The sequence below is a fragment of the Mixophyes fleayi genome, chromosome 1 (assembly GCF_038048845.1).
Source record: "Mixophyes fleayi isolate aMixFle1 chromosome 1, aMixFle1.hap1, whole genome shotgun sequence".
Taxonomy (NCBI): Eukaryota; Metazoa; Chordata; class Amphibia; order Anura; family Limnodynastidae; genus Mixophyes; species Mixophyes fleayi.
This window is the reverse complement of record NC_134402.1, coordinates 305,337,428-305,355,124: the sequence shown is the minus strand read 5'-3', so window position 1 is coordinate 305,355,124 and position 17,697 is coordinate 305,337,428. Positions and strand designations below refer to the sequence as shown.

Sequence of the window (17,697 nt, the reverse complement as noted above, 5' to 3'; positions counted from 1 at the left end):
TGAAAAGGTGTTGAAGGATGCATGCCCATGCTCCTGATTTGATAGACTGCTCAGCCAATCACAATGCTTCCTTTGGAAAATCAGCCAAGAGTCTGTTTTACATTCCAGTAAATGGAAATGTTGATTTTTTTTTTATGCACTTGAGGTTTATTTACTAGTCATTGTTAACTTTTAAATGTTGCTGTGGGGCTATGAATCACAAATCAAGTCAAACTATAACCCTCCTTTCCAATATCCTTTATGAACAGCTGAAAGTGTTTATATTTCATTTTAACAAATAACCACACTTTCAGCACAGTTAATTCTCCAGTAAAGCGTGTCTGCTCACTTTGCACAATGTTTTACAGTGGGGAACACATTTTTGTGTATATGCCCAGTATTTTCCATATATTGGTTGACAGAAAATGTGTTTTTCTGTGCCCTTCATTGACTTTATCAATGAACTTCTTGGATTAGACTGACAGAAAGACAGAATGAAGTATCTATTTCAATTTCACATTAATGAGTTGCTCATATATTTGGGCATTTCTGTCTTCCAACACTTCTTTTGTTTATCACTTGTTTTCAAAATATTTAAATATATATGATTATTATTATTTAATTTCATTGAGCACATTTCATCATACTATTTCAATTTGCATGCCCCCTTCACGCCCCCTCGGCAAGCCTCAAGCCATCTAAAGTACTCAAGGTCAGTTCCTTGGATAGCGCCCTTATGATGTAAATTAATGCATCCATAGCTAATTAACTATCAATTTTGACAAAAGAGCAGCTAACGGGGAAGTAGAATTTGGAGCATGTTAACAACCTGTGATTAGTGTGTGTGGAATGCCCCTTGGACATCTAACATTCCTTGACTCAATGAATGTTTTCATGGCCCCAGGATGTACATTGTGTTGGGCTACTCTGCAGCTGTGCTATAAAGGGTGAAGTCACAACCCCAGCACATTTAAGGCTGCTGTATAAATCTATGAGAAACATTACAATTAACTGTTTATCTACCAGATGAGAATAAACATCAGTTAATTTAAATTGGGATACATTATATACTCATTTTAGAATGCAGACACATATGTAATTCTTTTTTGGCAGCTTCTACCGTATACCTAACCAAATCTGAGCTCAAATCAAGTAGGAAGGGCATAAAAGATCAAATCTGAATGTTAATTTTAGCTTCTATAAGCAATATCTCTGGTCCATACACAGTACAATTAGCGGGACAATTGGGATTTGAATCTGTTTATCCAATTGGAAGGTTTCAGGCAAAACACAGTATTGCTTAAACCCCAGGATTTAGGTGAATCCCCCCAAAAAATACATCACATCCCAAATTGTGAAATGAAGGTATTGCAACACTTTTGTTGAAAAGTGAGTTAAGCTATTTCTCTTTGAAAAATTATATTATCTATTATTTTCTTTTGTACATCATCATAAAATATAGGCAGATCTTCCTGCCAATGTGACAGGGCTATGGCATGATTAGGCTAGTTCCATAGACCTTTAGCATTGTTGCATATAACTAGTGTACTGTATTAACTCTGTATACTGTAACTACAGTCCATTTCCCTTTCTATAAATAGATACAAACATGCAGGTAAACATTTTTATACTTTTGTCACAATGTTTTACTGTCTATTTATAAATAAATAAACATGTGTTCTCCTTGTTTGTGAGTTTACACTATAGCTATCATTGGTTGCCTCTATTTAAAGGACCAGAAAAGTTAAAATGCAAGTTGATTTGTTCTAGCACAATTCACAGATACTCATGTAACAGTTTCGGAAGCAGAACTAAGAGCAAATTCCTCAACTGTTAAGGACTTTTGAGATCACAGCATGGACCCTTTCAGAGCCTAGAATGGAAGATAACAGGGGCATAGCTTTAAGTGAATTGATCCTGCTACTTTTATTGACCTTCTGATTGCTTTTATTATCACCTTTCTCCTACCCTTCTTAACCTCTTTAGTTGCCAGGCAACAGTCCCAGGTAATCCCACCACCTAGTAAGAGTACATTTATAAATTGATTTAGACTGGGTACACACCGCAGAAAATTTCTCCCAATACAATATAGTTAACTATTTTACCAACGACTGAAAAAAAAGTCAGCATGCCGATTCATGTGTACACATTAAATACATGTTACAAGATTTATCTTCAGATCTGTGCTCTTCATCTGTCATAACCATCTGCTGAAAAGATCATGACTCTGCCCACTCTGTAGAGATCTATGGATACTGCTGGTCCAGAGTGCATACACACTGCAGGATTGGAATGACATTGTTCCATAGCTGAATGAGATTTTTAGTTTGGTTTAACGATAAGATGAACTTTGGAACGATATGCGTTCATCGCTGGCACGTACACACTAATGAGATGTCAGCCCGAATGTTCGTTTATCGTGTGATTGGCCCAATAATCGTCTGAAAAACCTGTAGTGTGTACCCAGCCTTACAGTATACTTCTAGAGTTTAGAAATACACCCTACATTTACAAGATCAAACAGAAAAAACAGAAATGAACAAAAACTAATAAACTAACTATAAAATCTAGTTAGAATCTTACCATACCCTGCATTCTATTTCAGTTTTTTTTCTTTTCATTTTTTCTTTCTGGACTATAGTTCACCTTTAATAGCACTAAGGTCCCAGTGAACCCACTAAATACCACTTTCATACTGCCGCCCTGGCAATATCCCGGGTTTTTGAAGCTGGGTTTTTGCAGGGGCTCGGAGCGTCCCAGCTAAGAAACACCATTCATACTGCACCTCGGACCCGGGAATTTCCCGGGTTGACCCCATTCATACTGCACAAGTCTGTGCCCTGGCAATTTGTGGGAGTCATCACCAGAGCAGTTTTCATTGGCTGGAATATGAAAAAAAAAAAATCTCTCTCTCTCCTATGCAAAAACCCGGGTTGCACCATTCATAGTGCAGGCGACCCGGGTCCGACCCGGGAATTACCCCTCGATAAATCCCGGGTTGAAGACACGGGTTTTTAGACCCGGGATTTTTCACTTGTACCATTCATACTGCACCAAGACCCGGGTTGTTTGAGCTCGCCCCGGGAAAAACCCGGGATTTTGGTGCAGTATGAATGGGGTATAATTGATTTATAGATTACACATCCAGGGTCTTAAATTATGATGAAGATTTAAAGCTCATTTATTGGTGACTCAATGGAAGTTTATATTGAATTGCTCAGATTTTTTTATGTACCGATTTGTATTGGTGACATCTCCTAAACTCGCTGCACATGGGCGAACAAGTGAGTGGACAAATCTGACGAGAGCCAGTCGATGGGTCCCTCAGATCACTTTGGGCTCCATTGTAGCCTGTTAGTGCGGTTAGAAGATGACTTCACCTGCAAGACAATACGGGCTGTTGGGGTCACCTTTCAACTGCATTTTATACCATCCTCTCTATTTTGTTTTTGCCACAATATCATAGTGTGTATTGGCACCTAGAAGGTTCAATGCACATAGAGACTCTATGAAACTCATACTGTACATGCTTTATTTGCTAAAAGCGCTTAATGTGGCCCATAAGCAGATCTGTCCACCTCTAATAAATAACTTGCACTGTTAGCCATAGAAAAGATTATTCCACTGGCGTTTAAAACTGTGGTTCTTAACCTTTATTGCTTGGATCCCAGATGATGCGTATTAGTCAGCTTTGTCTCCCATGGTTTGGTCTTTAATTAATAATTTTACTTTATTTTAATGGCATTACTCTATAATGCTGATAATATAAAGTAAAGGAAATGAGGGACACATTTTAGTTCCCCACCCACACATGAAGAACCTCTGCTTGATACAATTAGGAAAAAAATATGTATACTTCAACTTCACTGTGGAAGCACTTTCATAAAGTTTCTTAACCTCTTCCTCACCGAGCCCAGCACTAGATATATTATATCCCTGCCCCTATAGAGGGATTGGTAAAATTATTTATTTAAACGTACCACCTTGGAATTTGTTATATTGCAAGTCTTGCATATACATTCATATATACATTTTTTTACATACCTTGTGCTGTCTGACAAGTAGACATCTACAGTCTTACTAAAAGAATGCTGTTATTTATGTTTTCTCTCTCCCTCCAGGGATGACTATCAGGAAGATGGGTTTTGTCAGCCCTACAGGGGCATTGCTTGCGCCAGATTTATTGGAAACAGAAGCATTTACGTGGATTCCCTCCAGATGCAAGGGGAAATTGAAAACCGAATTACAGGTAGGGATTACAAATCACTAGACTGGCCATTTTTGCTGTCATATTTAATATTAACATTTTCCTGACAAAAAACATCTCCCAGTACGTAGTGTAAGGGTTAAATCTCCGCTGTTGTGGCGTATACAATCTAAAAACTATACAATCTCACTGTGTAATAACAGAGGGAATCTCACTGTGTAATAACAGAGGGTGACTTAGTTATTAGTAAAAACTTTAGGGGGTACTTATGAGATCAGAAAAAGAGCAAGAAATCCTGATCTATATTATCCATTATGCTTTTCATATAGTGCAACTTCCATGTTACACATTTTTTGTTGTGTACACATTACTTAAATACAGTAGAATTTTGTTTGCGTTTGTTTCCTTTCAATAAGCAATGAGTATGTTTCTTTGTAAGGCCGTTTGTAAGATCAGACTTGCAGTTTTACATTGCTTTGTACAAAGCCTTTTTGTAGCACTAATGTGTGGCGCCCTCTAGTGTTAAAAAATCTGTATGACTATAATACGTTTCATGGGAGCTTACAACTTCAGTCTTGAAAGTTATATCGTCCTTGAACATTTGTTACATTTGTATGCAATTCTTTAGCGAGTTACTTTTACCTAAGCATTCTTGTTTTCAGTATTTTTGAATAGTTATTTATAAAAATGAAAATCTTTAGTCATTATTTGTACAGCGCAAATAAAAACATGAATCGTTAACATAATAGTTACCTACAAGGCAACAGAAGATGAGAGGACAGTGCTTGCTAGAAATTACAACCTGAAGCAGGGGGGGGCTGGAAAATATTAGCCCGGGGCGGCAAGACTCAACTCAGCAGCCTATTAGGCACAATTTAAAAAAAAAAAAAATGCAGGTGGCCCAGTGACCCATCCCAAGGTAGTCCCATATGGGACCAGCCCGGAGGGCAGATGTCCCTCTGCCTCTCAGCCCAGCCTGCCCCTGACCTGAAGTCATTACAGCCTAAAGTGAATTATTCTATAGAACAGCAACTAAGCGTGCTCTGCAACAATGTAAAGTGCTTTGAGTCCTGTTGGAAATGGCACTATAAATGTATTCTAAATTATTATTATTATTATTATTCTTATTATTATTATTATTATTATTATTATAATAATAATTAATGATAGAATTAAACCTCAAAATATTTCAACAGGTTATACCAGTGGATCCCAAACTTTTTCAGTTCAAGGCACCCTTAGGGCCTCCATAATTTTTTCAAGGCACCCCTAAGCCAAAATAATTACCAAGTAGTCCCCCGCCTTGCTTACCACTGGCCCTGGCTGAGGCACCCCTGTGAGATCGCTGAGGCACCCCAGGAAGCCTAGGCACACAGTTTGGGAACCACTGGGTTATACTATAATCCCTTACCGCAATGTCAGAACAGCCCAGTTTATTCAGAAACTAGCAGAACTGTTGGACCCTATGTCAAGGAACCCTGCAGTTCAGGAGAACTCGCCCAGCCAGTAATGCACTGGATTATCTCTCTGAAGGGAGGGTGTAAACTGCTGAGTTACCTTTTGCCATAGACAACGATTGCACAGAACTGGAGGTCTATCCAGTCAGCTATAATATTACAAATATTCTCCCCTTTTGAGAAACCAGACAGGTGACCTGGTACGGTGTTGGGGGAGCGGGAGCTTTACCGAAATGACATCTACTATTTGTCTGGGATAATCCTGTTTGAGTGTTAAGTTCCATAGATCTATGGATATGATTGTATTCACTGGGTGAACTCCAAACGTATTAACTGTGACTTCATTGACTGTTAATTTCTGTTGTGTATTTCATATCTCAGAAACCACATTACACAATGTCAAACAATGAAAGTTAATCTGAAATTCTAATCATTACGTAATAATCTGTCGTTTTACTCATGGAATATTTTTTATGGAGACTGGTCCACTGATATGTACAAATAATTGTTAGACAAAGGGGCTTGTCTTGTCTTATCATATGGCGAACACTTAGCCAATATAAAAACCATGTTTTTTTTCTGTTTTTAGCGGCATTCACCATGATTGGCACATCGACCCATCTCTCCGACCAGTGCTCCCAGTTTGCTATCCCATCTTTTTGCCATTTTGTGTTCCCACTGTGTGACGAGCGCTCCCGCACCCCAAAGCCGAGAGAGCTGTGCAGGGATGAGTGTGAAGTGCTTGAAAATGACCTGTGCCACCAGGAATATAACATCGCTCGTTCCAATCCCCTCATACTGATGCAGCTGCACCTTCCCAACTGCGAGGAGCTTCCTCTGCCCGAGAGCCCTGACGCTGCCAACTGCATGAGAATAGGAATCCCAATGGAGAGAATGAACAGATGTAAGTTGTTTTTCTTAGCAGTTTGCAGCTCTGCGTGTGTGGCTGTCAGACATCTTTCTTTGATTAGAAAGAACCCATCTTAAGACCAGTAAAGATCTGCAGCCTGGTTCCCATCTGCCCCGTGCGTTAGGGCTATGCATGGATGCAAGGTCATAGGTGTAATAAGACTCTTCATAGATGTGCCCTCTCCCAGCATGCTCTGCTGACTGTCAGTGAGGCCCACCTAGGAATAGTATGAGATCATGTTACAGCAGGAGACACATCTCTGTATGTTGTTTGTAAATATTCTTCAAAGACAGCTTGGCTGATGTATAACATTGTCTATTTTTGTTCTGCGGTTCGCTCTCTTGTTTAGTGTGTGTAAATGCTGTGACACTCACACCAGATGTGCAGGGTTAGTACAGAATTAAGAGCTAAAACTAGCTGCAAATGCAGAATCAAACTTGGTCGTTTTCAAAACCTCACCCTGTCCTGTCCAGAGGTCCCATAGAGGGGCCATTTCATGGCTGCAGCCAGTATTTCCGGGGGATGAGGTGCTGACTCCACATTGCCAGTTATGGATCCGTCTACAAGTGTTTATCTGTAATGCACAGTGTATCCTGTCTTTTTTCTGCTAAAATAAAACAGATCTAAAGTATAGTAACACATAAAGTAATAGTTCCAGCATTTCCGGATATGTGTTATAAGAACTCATGTTATAATTACGTTGCACACTTCTCTTTTTTTTTCAGATCAACAGTGTTACAATGGTACAGGGATTGATTATCGAGGCTCGGTCAGTGTCACCAAGTCAGGGCACCAGTGCCAGCCATGGAACAGTCAGTTTCCACACAGTCACCAGCTGTCCTCTGCTGAATATCCAGAAATTGGCGGAGGGCACGCATACTGCCGTAACCCTGGAGGCCAGATGGAGGCTCCCTGGTGTTTCACCCTTAACAAGAACGTGCGCATAGAGCTGTGTGAAGTGCCCGCTTGCCGTATGTATCAACGTGCTCATATATCTGGACGTTTAAATAGAAGAAACTGTGTACAAATGTAACTGTTTTCTCTTTAATGGATGGTAACTAGTAATATGGAGATAGTCTCTTCTGTGCATAGGTTTACATTTCTATGATGATGACAGATGATGACTGCTGCTATATTGCTTTATCAGTTTGGCTGTTATTTTAGTAAATGGCACTTGTTCTACAATTCATTTTAGAATGAGTTTAAAATGTGCAGTGGAATTGCAGTGTGGTACACAGTAGAATATATTATTTTTCAGTCAATATAAAATTCATTGGAAATCAAAGGTGTTAGCTCTCTGGCAAGTACACCAACTAATTTTCAGGCAGAAGGAATTCTAGTTATTTAAACAATCATCTATGATTTAATAAAGGTATTCAGTTTTCTTATTATAGTGTATTCTGACTCCCAAGTGTATGAGGTACAAACTATGTTCTCTGACTGGTAATAACACTTTCAAAAAAGTTACTATATGCTCTACCTAAACAACTTTAACTCGCATGCTCTACCTAATCATTTGTATACACTTCTGACATAACGTTGCTTCTTATATTTAACATTGTTTGACTATTATCCTACTGTTTTGTTTTCAGCATCAAGTTTAGGATTTGCTGCTTTTACAAACTCTCTCTGTTTATACTTCTATACAGCCAGATAATCCTTTTATATATAAGTGTTTATGATAAACCAATTCTATAAATATCGTTCAACTTTATAGACATAATGTGCCATGTAATCATAGTAACTCCTATTTATTTGTTGACAGGTAGCAGAGAAAACACAAAGATGGAAATCCTGTATATATTGGTGCCCAGCATTGCCATCCCATTGGTCATCGCGTGCCTCTTCTTCCTGGTCTGCATGTGCCGTAATAAGCAGAAAGCATCAGGCGCCACCCCTCAGAGACGTCAGCTGATGGCATCCCCAAGCCAGGACATGGAGATGCCTCTGATGAACCAGCACAAGCAACAGGTGGGAGAGTGTTTCCTGTTTCCACCTACAAGCTCAATTGCAGATGAACGAGTAATAACAGTACATTATATGCTACAAGTGATGGAGCTATTGTCTAACCATGTAGCCACCTATTATTCCTATAATATGCTCAACTTATTTACTTTATCATTTTTTGGAATATAATTTAGTCTGATTATGACCTCTTAAATTCAGTGTTTATGTGAACTGTATTACAATGTGTTTTTTTTGTTCTTAGGTCAAAGTAAAAGAGATAAACCTCTCCACTGTGAGGTTTATGGAAGAGCTAGGTGAAGATCGTTTTGGAAAAGTGTATAAGGGACATCTCTTTGGTACTGCTCCTGGGGAACAGACACAGACCGTTGCTATAAAGACATTGAAAGACAAAGTTGAGGTGGCTCTTCGTGAAGAATTTAAACATGAAGCCACCATGAGATCCAGGCTGCAACACCCAAACATTGTCTGCCTTCTGGGTACTGTGACCAAGGAACAACCCATGAGTATGATATTTAGCTACTCCCCACTTAGTGATCTCCATGAGTTCCTAGTCATGAGATCCCCGCACTCCGATGTGGGTAGCACAGATGACGACAAGACTGTTAAGTCCACTTTGGAGCCAGCTGATTTCCTCCATATTGTGACTCAAATAGCTGCAGGAATGGAGTACCTGTCTAATCACCATGTGGTACACAAAGATTTGGCCGCAAGAAATATTTTAGTCTTCGACAAACTGGCGGTTAAGATTTCGGATCTTGGTCTCTTCCGAGAAGTGTATTCTGCTGACTATTATAAGCTAGTGGGGAATTCACAGCTCCCGATAAGATGGATGTCCCCAGAAGCCATTGCATATGGCAAGTGCACCATTGATTCTGATATCTGGTCCTATGGCGTAGTGTTGTGGGAAATCTTCAGCTACGGTCTACAGCCGTACTGTGGGTATTCTAACCAAGATGTCATTGAAATGATAAGGAACCGCCAGGTATTGCTTTGTCCAGATGAGTGTCCAGCCTGGATATATTCCCTCATACTCGAGTGCTGGAATGAGTTTCCTGCTAGAAGACCTCGATTTAAGGACATTCACACAAGACTGAGAACATGGGAAAATATGTCTAACTACAATAGTTCTGCACAAACGTCTGGAGCAAGTAATACTACACAGACAAGTTCTCTTAGCACTAGCCCAGTTAGCAATGTCAGCAATGCTAGGTATGTTGAACTTAAGCCCAAAGGACGGCCATTTCCACAACCACAGTTTTTACCTATGAAAGGACAGATTAGACCTATGGTGCCGCCACCTCAGCTCTACATTCCTGTCAATGGCTATCAACAGATGGCTGCTTATTTTTATCCAGTCCAAATACCAATGCAAATGGCTCCTCAGCAGATGCCACCACAAATCATCCCAAAGCCTGGATCTCATCACAGTGGGAGCGGCTCCACCAGCACCGGCTATGTAACGACTGCGCCCTCAAATAACTCCATGGCCGACAGAGTGGCCCTGCTTGCAGATGGAAGTGATGAAGCACATTTAACAGCAGAGGACCTGTCACAAAATCGTATTCAAGTGGAAGAAGAAGGCTCTGTACCAGAGACGGAATTGCTGGGTGATAATGACACATCGCCCTTAGATGAAACAGATATTCAGTCAGAAGCTTAAAACTCATGCTGTCCTTAAGGAAGACTTCTCCATGACTTGAATAGTACAGCTAACTGTATCAAATGAATCACGTGGTGCCATATTCCAAGCTGAAGCTAGAGCCATGAACACTAGTTTATTTTTTTCTTGGTGTTGACAGCAGCAACACACAGGATGTTGGACAGGTACGCTACTTTGAAATTTAATGTAATGTACTGTTGCTGTGCAACATACAGCTTAGTATCAGAGCACAACGTGTGTAATCCAGACTGTGATTGTAAATTTAGTAAATGTATTCATGCCAATATTAAGGGATCAAAGAGAGGACAAGGTATTGGACTTGCTACAAAAAACATTTTTTTTTTTATTCTAACCCTGCCACGTATCTTACGGGTGCGCTTTTAGATGTGAGCCACAGCGGCTAGTGATTGCCTACAGCAACGGGAACTGTAACAAGGTGGAGTATGTCCGCTGTTGAGAGTGGAGATAATGTCTTTGTTTTGGTTAATTTGCACCACATTCAATTGACCCTTATATATGTATTTGTAGGAAGCCAAAAAGGTGAAATGATGTACCGTGCACTAACTTAAAAAATATATATTTTTTGTGATTTGAAGAGACTGAGGGTCCGTTTTTCATTTTCCATTTTAGTTTAGTTTTGAACTAGACTTAAAAACAAATATCACATATTGCTGAAGCAACTATAACGATATTTGTGTGACATGAAAACACGAGACCCTTGCAATGAAAACTCCTCTCCTTTAGGCCAAAAGGAAATGTTTAGTTTGAAACAGCATTATGCAGGGTGTTGTTTCGGTTGTTGCTTCGTGCAAAATAAATCATGTACAGTCGTTTAAATGTAATTTATGTTTTATCATCTTTTATATACCTTTTTAAAAAAAAATCGAAGTGTTTTGATCAGAGGAATGCCTTTATAATTTAACTGTTTACAATATCCTCCTTGGATACAGTTTATTGTACAATGTCTGTGTTTTAAAATATAAATGTGTAAACAGGTCAATTCATTTCATGCCTTTGTTTCTCACAAAGTGCAGATTTTGTTGTATCACGGTTCTGAGTTTTAATAAAGGTTGTGCAGAAAATGTTGTCAAGAGAATCTGTGCTGGTTTTTGTGACGCTTGCTGAAACGATTTGGTTACTAAGGAGACTTTACACTGACACAAAAGATGAGTAATATTATACTTCCATATTCAAGGTCAAAGGGGTCATTTGTCCAAGCAATCTCCCCTAGTTATACACATTCTCACATAATTCGCCATTTACATTGAGCACATTGATTGGTCGTCTGTCATTCGTAGTGCTTGAGGGTACAATTTGGCATCTAGCAGCACTAAGTATATGTGTAATGAGTTTCTGAGTTGATTTTGATATCTTGGGAATAGAGCGAGGGAGTAAAGAAAACGAGAGAGATGGAGGAAGAGAAACCTGAGTAATACTGGAAATTAACTGGTGGATCGATTTCCAGAAAGGAAGTAGTTTTGGACAGTGCCACCATATGTGAGGCAGGGTACCCTCTCGACCACATTGACGCCAGCATAGTGATGAGGAGCCTGGATATATTATATGAAGACGATGAGGTACCAAGTACCAACGGTAAAAAATCTTGCGACAGTTTTCGCTTATCTTAACGCAGATAGAGGTCTTTGAGAGGTTCAGGCGAATCTTAGCCCATTCCCCAGGAGGGAGCGACTCCCCCATGTCCTCCTCCCATTTGAGCTCATGAGGATCCTTTGAATTTTACCATGAGACGGTAGAATGTGGAAATCAAACCCTGAGAAGAGGAGCGAAGATCACAGAACGTGACCAAGGGAGAGGTTAAGTGAATATCAGTGACAGTACGTCGGACAGAGTTATAAAAATGTCAGAGTTGTAGGTATTGAAAGAAGCAGGACAAAGGGATACGAAAGCGCGCTTGGATGTCCGCAAAAGAGGAAAAGATTTGAAGCGGCATGATGTCGGAGAGGAAGTTGATGCCACATCGCGTCCAGTAGGGGAATTGAATCGGGCGAAGTCCAGGAGTAAAAGAGGGATTATTCCATAGAGGTGTCATAAGCCAAGAGTTGGGAGCTAAATTATATGAAGAGACTGTATGAGTCCAGCAGGCAAGTGAGAATACTAGAGGAGGAGGGAGACGTGAGAGAGAGGGCCGGTGCTGAGGTTTCAGCCACAGAAGCAAGGAGGGCAAGGTACTGTCTGTGAGAGCGGATTCAATATCGACCCAAACTCGCTGTCCCTGAGGAGAATGAAGGAGTACACACTGGGTGAGATGGGTAGCACGATAATATTTGAGAAAGTGGAGAACTCCCAGACCTCCTTCTTGAATTGATTTATGGAGAGTCTGCATACAAATTCTGGGCTTCCTTGCGGACCAGACAAATTTGGTAGCCATTTGTTGGAAGAGTTTAAAGGAGTTAGCGGGGACTTTGAGGGGTAAGGTCTGAAACAGGTATAAAAGCAAGGAAGGATGTTCATTTTAAGGGAGTTTATTTTGCCTGTCCAGGAGATAATGAGTTTGTCCCAGTTTAAGAGGTCAGTCTTAATGGCTGAAAATAAAGAGGGAAAGTTTGCGGCGTACAACTGATCGTAGGAGCGAGTGAGGTAGATCCCGAGATATTTTAGTTTGTGGGGCTGCCATCTAAAATCAAAGCTGGATTTGAGAGTTGAAAGAAGAGTAGAGGGAATGTTGAGGTCGAGAATTTCTGATTTGGAGGCATTGATTTTATAATTGGAAAGAGTGCCAAAGAGAGTGATGTCCTTGAGTAAGTTTGGGAGCGATATGAGGGGGTTTGTGACTGACAAAAGGATATCATCTGCGTATAGCGATAATTTATGTTCAGAGGAACCCACCCGAACACCAGAAATATCGGGATTAATACGGATTTTGCGAGCCAGCGGTTCAATCATTAATGCGAAAATAAGTGGGGATAATGGGCACCCCTGACGCGTACCATTTCGAATTTCAAAGGGAGAGGACTAGAAACCGTTAGCCAGAACGGAGGCAGTAGGATTAAAGTAAAGAAAAGCAACGCCCCGAAGGAAGGGGCCCCTCAGGCCCATGACCTTTAGCGTTTGTTGCATATAGAGCCAGCCCACCCTGTCAAAAGCTTTCTCCGCATCTAAGGCTATGAGCATGGTGGGGATGTTATGGGAGTTAGAAACATAAGTCAGATCAATTGCTCGCCGGGTATTGTCCAATGACTGACGACCTGGAATAAAACCGACTTGGTCGGGATGAGCAAGAGAGGTGATGACAGTGTTCAGTCAATTAGCGAGAAATTTTGCAAACAATTTGAGGTCTACGTTCAGCATAGAAATGGGTCTATAGTTTCCGCAGATTTGAGGGTCGCGACCGGGCTTGTGTATAACCACAATGTCTGCCCAAGTTGTCGCCTGATCGAATTTAGAGCCGAGGAGTATAGAATTGAAGAGCTCAAGAATCATGGGCATAAGGGAGTTGGCAAAGGTTTTGTAATACACAGCCTTGAAACCATCGGGGCCGGGGGCTGAAGTATTTTTGAGTTCTTCGATTGTTTGAGCGATTTCGTCGGATGTAAACGGCTCATTAAGGAATCAGATTGTGCGGTGGTAAGTGTGAGCAGGGCGATAGAGGATAAGAAGTCACTGATTTTAGATTGCAAAGATATCGGGTCTGAAATTTGAGATGGGAGGTTATAAAGAGAGGAGTAAAAGTCTCTGAAGATATCGGCTATTTGTTTCGGATCATAGGTAAGGTCCCCTGAGTTATTCTTGATAGAGGAGATGCGGTTGCGGGTACGTTTATCTCATAGTTTCTGGGCTAGGAGTCTGTCCACTCTATCTCCCCTCTTGTAAAACTTCTGGTGGAGCCAACCAAGAGTTGGCTGCCTTTTTGGAGAGAAGTTGCTGCAATTGCCCGCGGAGAGTGATCAGCTTGAGGCGGGTCTTACCTTTCGGGAAACGTTCATGTAGTGTCGTAAGAGCTGCGATTTGTGATTCAAGTTCCACGATGAGAGTGAGTTCAGCCTTACGGCGAGAAGCGGACAGCCCAATAAGTGTGCCGCGTATGGAAGCTTTATGCACTTACCACATAATGGAAGGCGAAATATCTGGCGAAGAGTTCAGAGAGATAAATTACTTAATGGAATCAGAAATTGAGGTAATCTGATCGGGCTTTAGAAGTAGGGTGTCATCTAGTCGCCATTTTGGGGGAGAAAAGCGCGGGCGAGGGAAGGTAATTTCGAGTAGGACAAGAGCATGGTTGGACCTGCTAACCGGAAGGATGTCGGAATCAATAAGTTGTTGAGTGGTAGAGCGATCAATGAGAATGAGGTCAATGCGAGTGCGGATGTTGTGTGGAGCTGAGAAGTGGGTGTATTGCCTACCGCAGGGATGGGCAAGGCGCTAAGCATCATAGTAGTCGTAGGATTTGAGGAGGGATACCAATGTTTTAGATTCTCGGCGAGCAGAGGCATGGGAGGAGGAGACAGAGGAGCGATCCAGAGATTCTTAATTATGAACTTATTTAATGCATGGACTGTCCTATCTTCTGTTTAAAAATATAGGAGCCCTAGTCTTGCCATGAAAGAATTGTTAGGGCAGGGACTGACCTGCCCATTGGGGCTTACAGTCTAAATTCCCTAATACACACACACACAGACAGACACACAGACTGTGGTCAATTTGTTAGCAGCCAATTAACCTACTAGTATGTTTTTAGGAGTGTGGGAGGAAACTGGAGCACCCGGAGGAAACCAACGCAAACATGGGGAGAACATACAAATTCCACACAGATAAGGCCATGGTCTTCAGACCAACTCTAGTTGAATACTGACGTGCATATGCCCAAATTATATGGGTTTTATACAAAAAAACACAGAACATGGGGAACACAGCTAAACCAAGTTTTGCAGACCTTTTTAGACATATTGTGTAATGATAGTGAGCTTTCATTTTTAAAGATTTTTAAAATGAGATAAAAGGATGGAGAGTGCATTTATTTGCAGAAGAGAGCACTTCCATCCTGCAAATACACTTATATTTTGCACCATGACAGAGCACATGGAGATTGTGTCTTGCCCAACACACACCATGCCGTTACCGGAGAATCGCATTTCGAGGTGTATTTTGCCCAATGTAAAAAAAAGCTTCAAACAGACAAAAGTTGGTATATGTACTAAGGACATTATTCAGGTCCAATCACGCTCAGGAATAATTGTAGATATAAATGAGGCTAAACCAAACAGTATCTTAGAAGAAAACCTGAAAAGTTTTATTTAATGAAAGGGTGGGTTCTGACGTTGTAGGAGGTTGGACTGTGATGTGACGTTTACACTTTTGAACGATGCACCTCTTCGAATGTCTACTGGCAAATCTAGGTGCGCCTCCAGGTTGTTGAGTCGGGAAAGAAGGCAGGCATGCAGGGTACACAGTTCTGGGTGGTCCTGCATTTCTTTTGGGGGGGGGGGGCTTGTTCCCCCTCAGGAATTCAGCCGAGTGCTGACTGCCCTAGGTGTGGTTGGTACTATCATCATCAACAATTATTTATATAGCGCATTACAATTGGGGACAAACAGTAATAAACAATACTGGGTAATACAGACATAGAGGTAGGAGGGCCCTGCTCGCAAGCTTACAATCTATAGGTACTATGACAGGGGATCCCACTCTACGGGTTTTCCTGCTACAGTGTCACCACCCTGGGCTAGCATAGCCTAGTGCTGGTATGGGCATTTTCAGGTGACCCCACGCTTTTCATTGCTTTATTTTCATTTTTCTTCTTTTTTCAGTTCCGTATCAATATACGCTAAATTGTATCATATTCTTTTAACGTATGGTATGTTTTTAGCGTACCTTACTGAAATGTATGCAGTTTGAGTACTGTGCAGAGTCTGACGTACCCTAAGTGACTCTGCATACTATGCAAACTACATCATTTTAATGGACATAATTTATGCTTACACTTTACAGCAGCCCCCTAGTGCGTATCATACAAGCAGCAGGATAAAAGTTGTTTGCAGAGAAGACTTGAAATCTCTGCCAATAACAGCATGTGGTTTTCATTGTGAAAATACCAGTTTTATTTTTGTTTACTAAAAATGTAATGAGTGACATAATTTGAAAAGACTGTGGAAGCTCATCCTAATTATGATTATATCCTATTTGCAAAGCAAACGTATCATGTTTATTTTTGCTTATCAGTTGGATTTGTGGTGAGCCATGATGATCAAAATTTGTTGTTGCAGACAATTTTATTTTAACCCTATATCTCTGCTACCCAAAGAACTATTTTTCTGGCCTAAGATTGCAGGGGATGTAGTTTAAAAGTCAGCAGTGAAAATGTCTACACATGTCTTCTAGAGAAAGTTCTACAAGCACCAGCATACCCATGGCTGCCAGGACTTGCTGTCACTTGGGGAAACACGAGTGCCAGCATGCCCTGGCACCCAGGGCTCGCTGGGACCTGTAGTACACCAAGAAAATTGTAAATAAAACAGACACCAGTGTAAAAATTATTTTAATTGACCTAAAAACACCCCTACACTACCCTCATTTACTCTCTTTATTTCTCACCTTCATCCAGTGTCTTCAACTGTAATACATCCATGGGTCCTTGGCAAAATAAAAATTCCTGATAGATGACGCAAGACTTGCTCCAAAGAGCTCCCAGCGCAAAATGAGCATTAGTCATATTTATCACATGGGGATTTCCCACGGCTTGAACTCAAGCGGTGCGTTCAAGATGTGGGTAAGGCCCATGTTATAAATATGACTAAGGCTGGGTCAGTGGCGGATCCAGGGGCTTGCTGCTGACGGCTGCACACTGTGCAGGTCCGTTCAGCAGTGACAGTGTGCTGCCCGGCTGCGCTGATTGTGTTTTAAACACAATCAGAGCAGCAGGACAGCACACTGCCAATGCTGAACGGACCTGCACATACTGTGCAGCCGCCGGCAGCCGTAGAAATTAGAAAGGGGGCGGGGCCTAAATGCCCCGGGTTGAGCAGTTGCCTAGATCCGCCCCTGGGCTGGGTACACACTACAGAAAATTTCTTCCTATGCGATATCATTAAAAATTTTACTAAAAGCCCCAATCAGCATGCCGATTCATGTGTACACACTATACACATTTTATAACATTTACCTTCTGTGCTCTTCATCTGTTATAACCGTCGACTGAAAAAATTGCGACTCTGTAAACCCTATGGAGATCTGCCTACACTGCTGGTCGTAAGTGCATACACACTTATCATTCCATCGTTTATAGAGATTTTTAGTCTGGTTATAAAATCAAATCAAATGATACAATGTGCTTTGGTACGATAAAACATGATTGTGGAAATGTACACACTAATGCAATACTAACAGTCATTTATCATGTGATTGGTCCAATAATCGGGTGAAAACCCTGTAGTGTGTACCCAGCTTAATGCCATATGAGCTCATTTTGCACCTGTGTCAACCTTATGACTGTAGACATTTTGGTGTAGACATTTTCACTGTCGACTTTTCATGCCCAACCCAATTGCAGACTCTGCCTTTG

The 17,697-nt window shown here is 41.0% G+C and overlaps 1 protein-coding gene across 1 annotated transcript in view; it reads left to right on the top strand.

Moving 5' to 3' along the window:
• Nucleotides 1-11,267, top strand: part of ROR2 (receptor tyrosine kinase like orphan receptor 2) — a 136,193-nt gene extending 124,926 nt beyond the window's left edge. Inside the window, exons 5-9 of the mRNA XM_075211144.1 lie at nt 4,101-4,228; nt 6,233-6,547; nt 7,279-7,524; nt 8,319-8,524; nt 8,763-11,267. Coding sequence (XP_075067245.1) covers nt 4,101-4,228; nt 6,233-6,547; nt 7,279-7,524; nt 8,319-8,524; nt 8,763-10,181 — 2,314 coding nt within the window. The 3' untranslated portion in view covers nt 10,182-11,267. The remainder of the gene's footprint in view (nt 1-4,100; nt 4,229-6,232; nt 6,548-7,278; nt 7,525-8,318; nt 8,525-8,762) is intronic.
• Nucleotides 11,268-17,697: the final 6,430 nt, after the last annotated feature.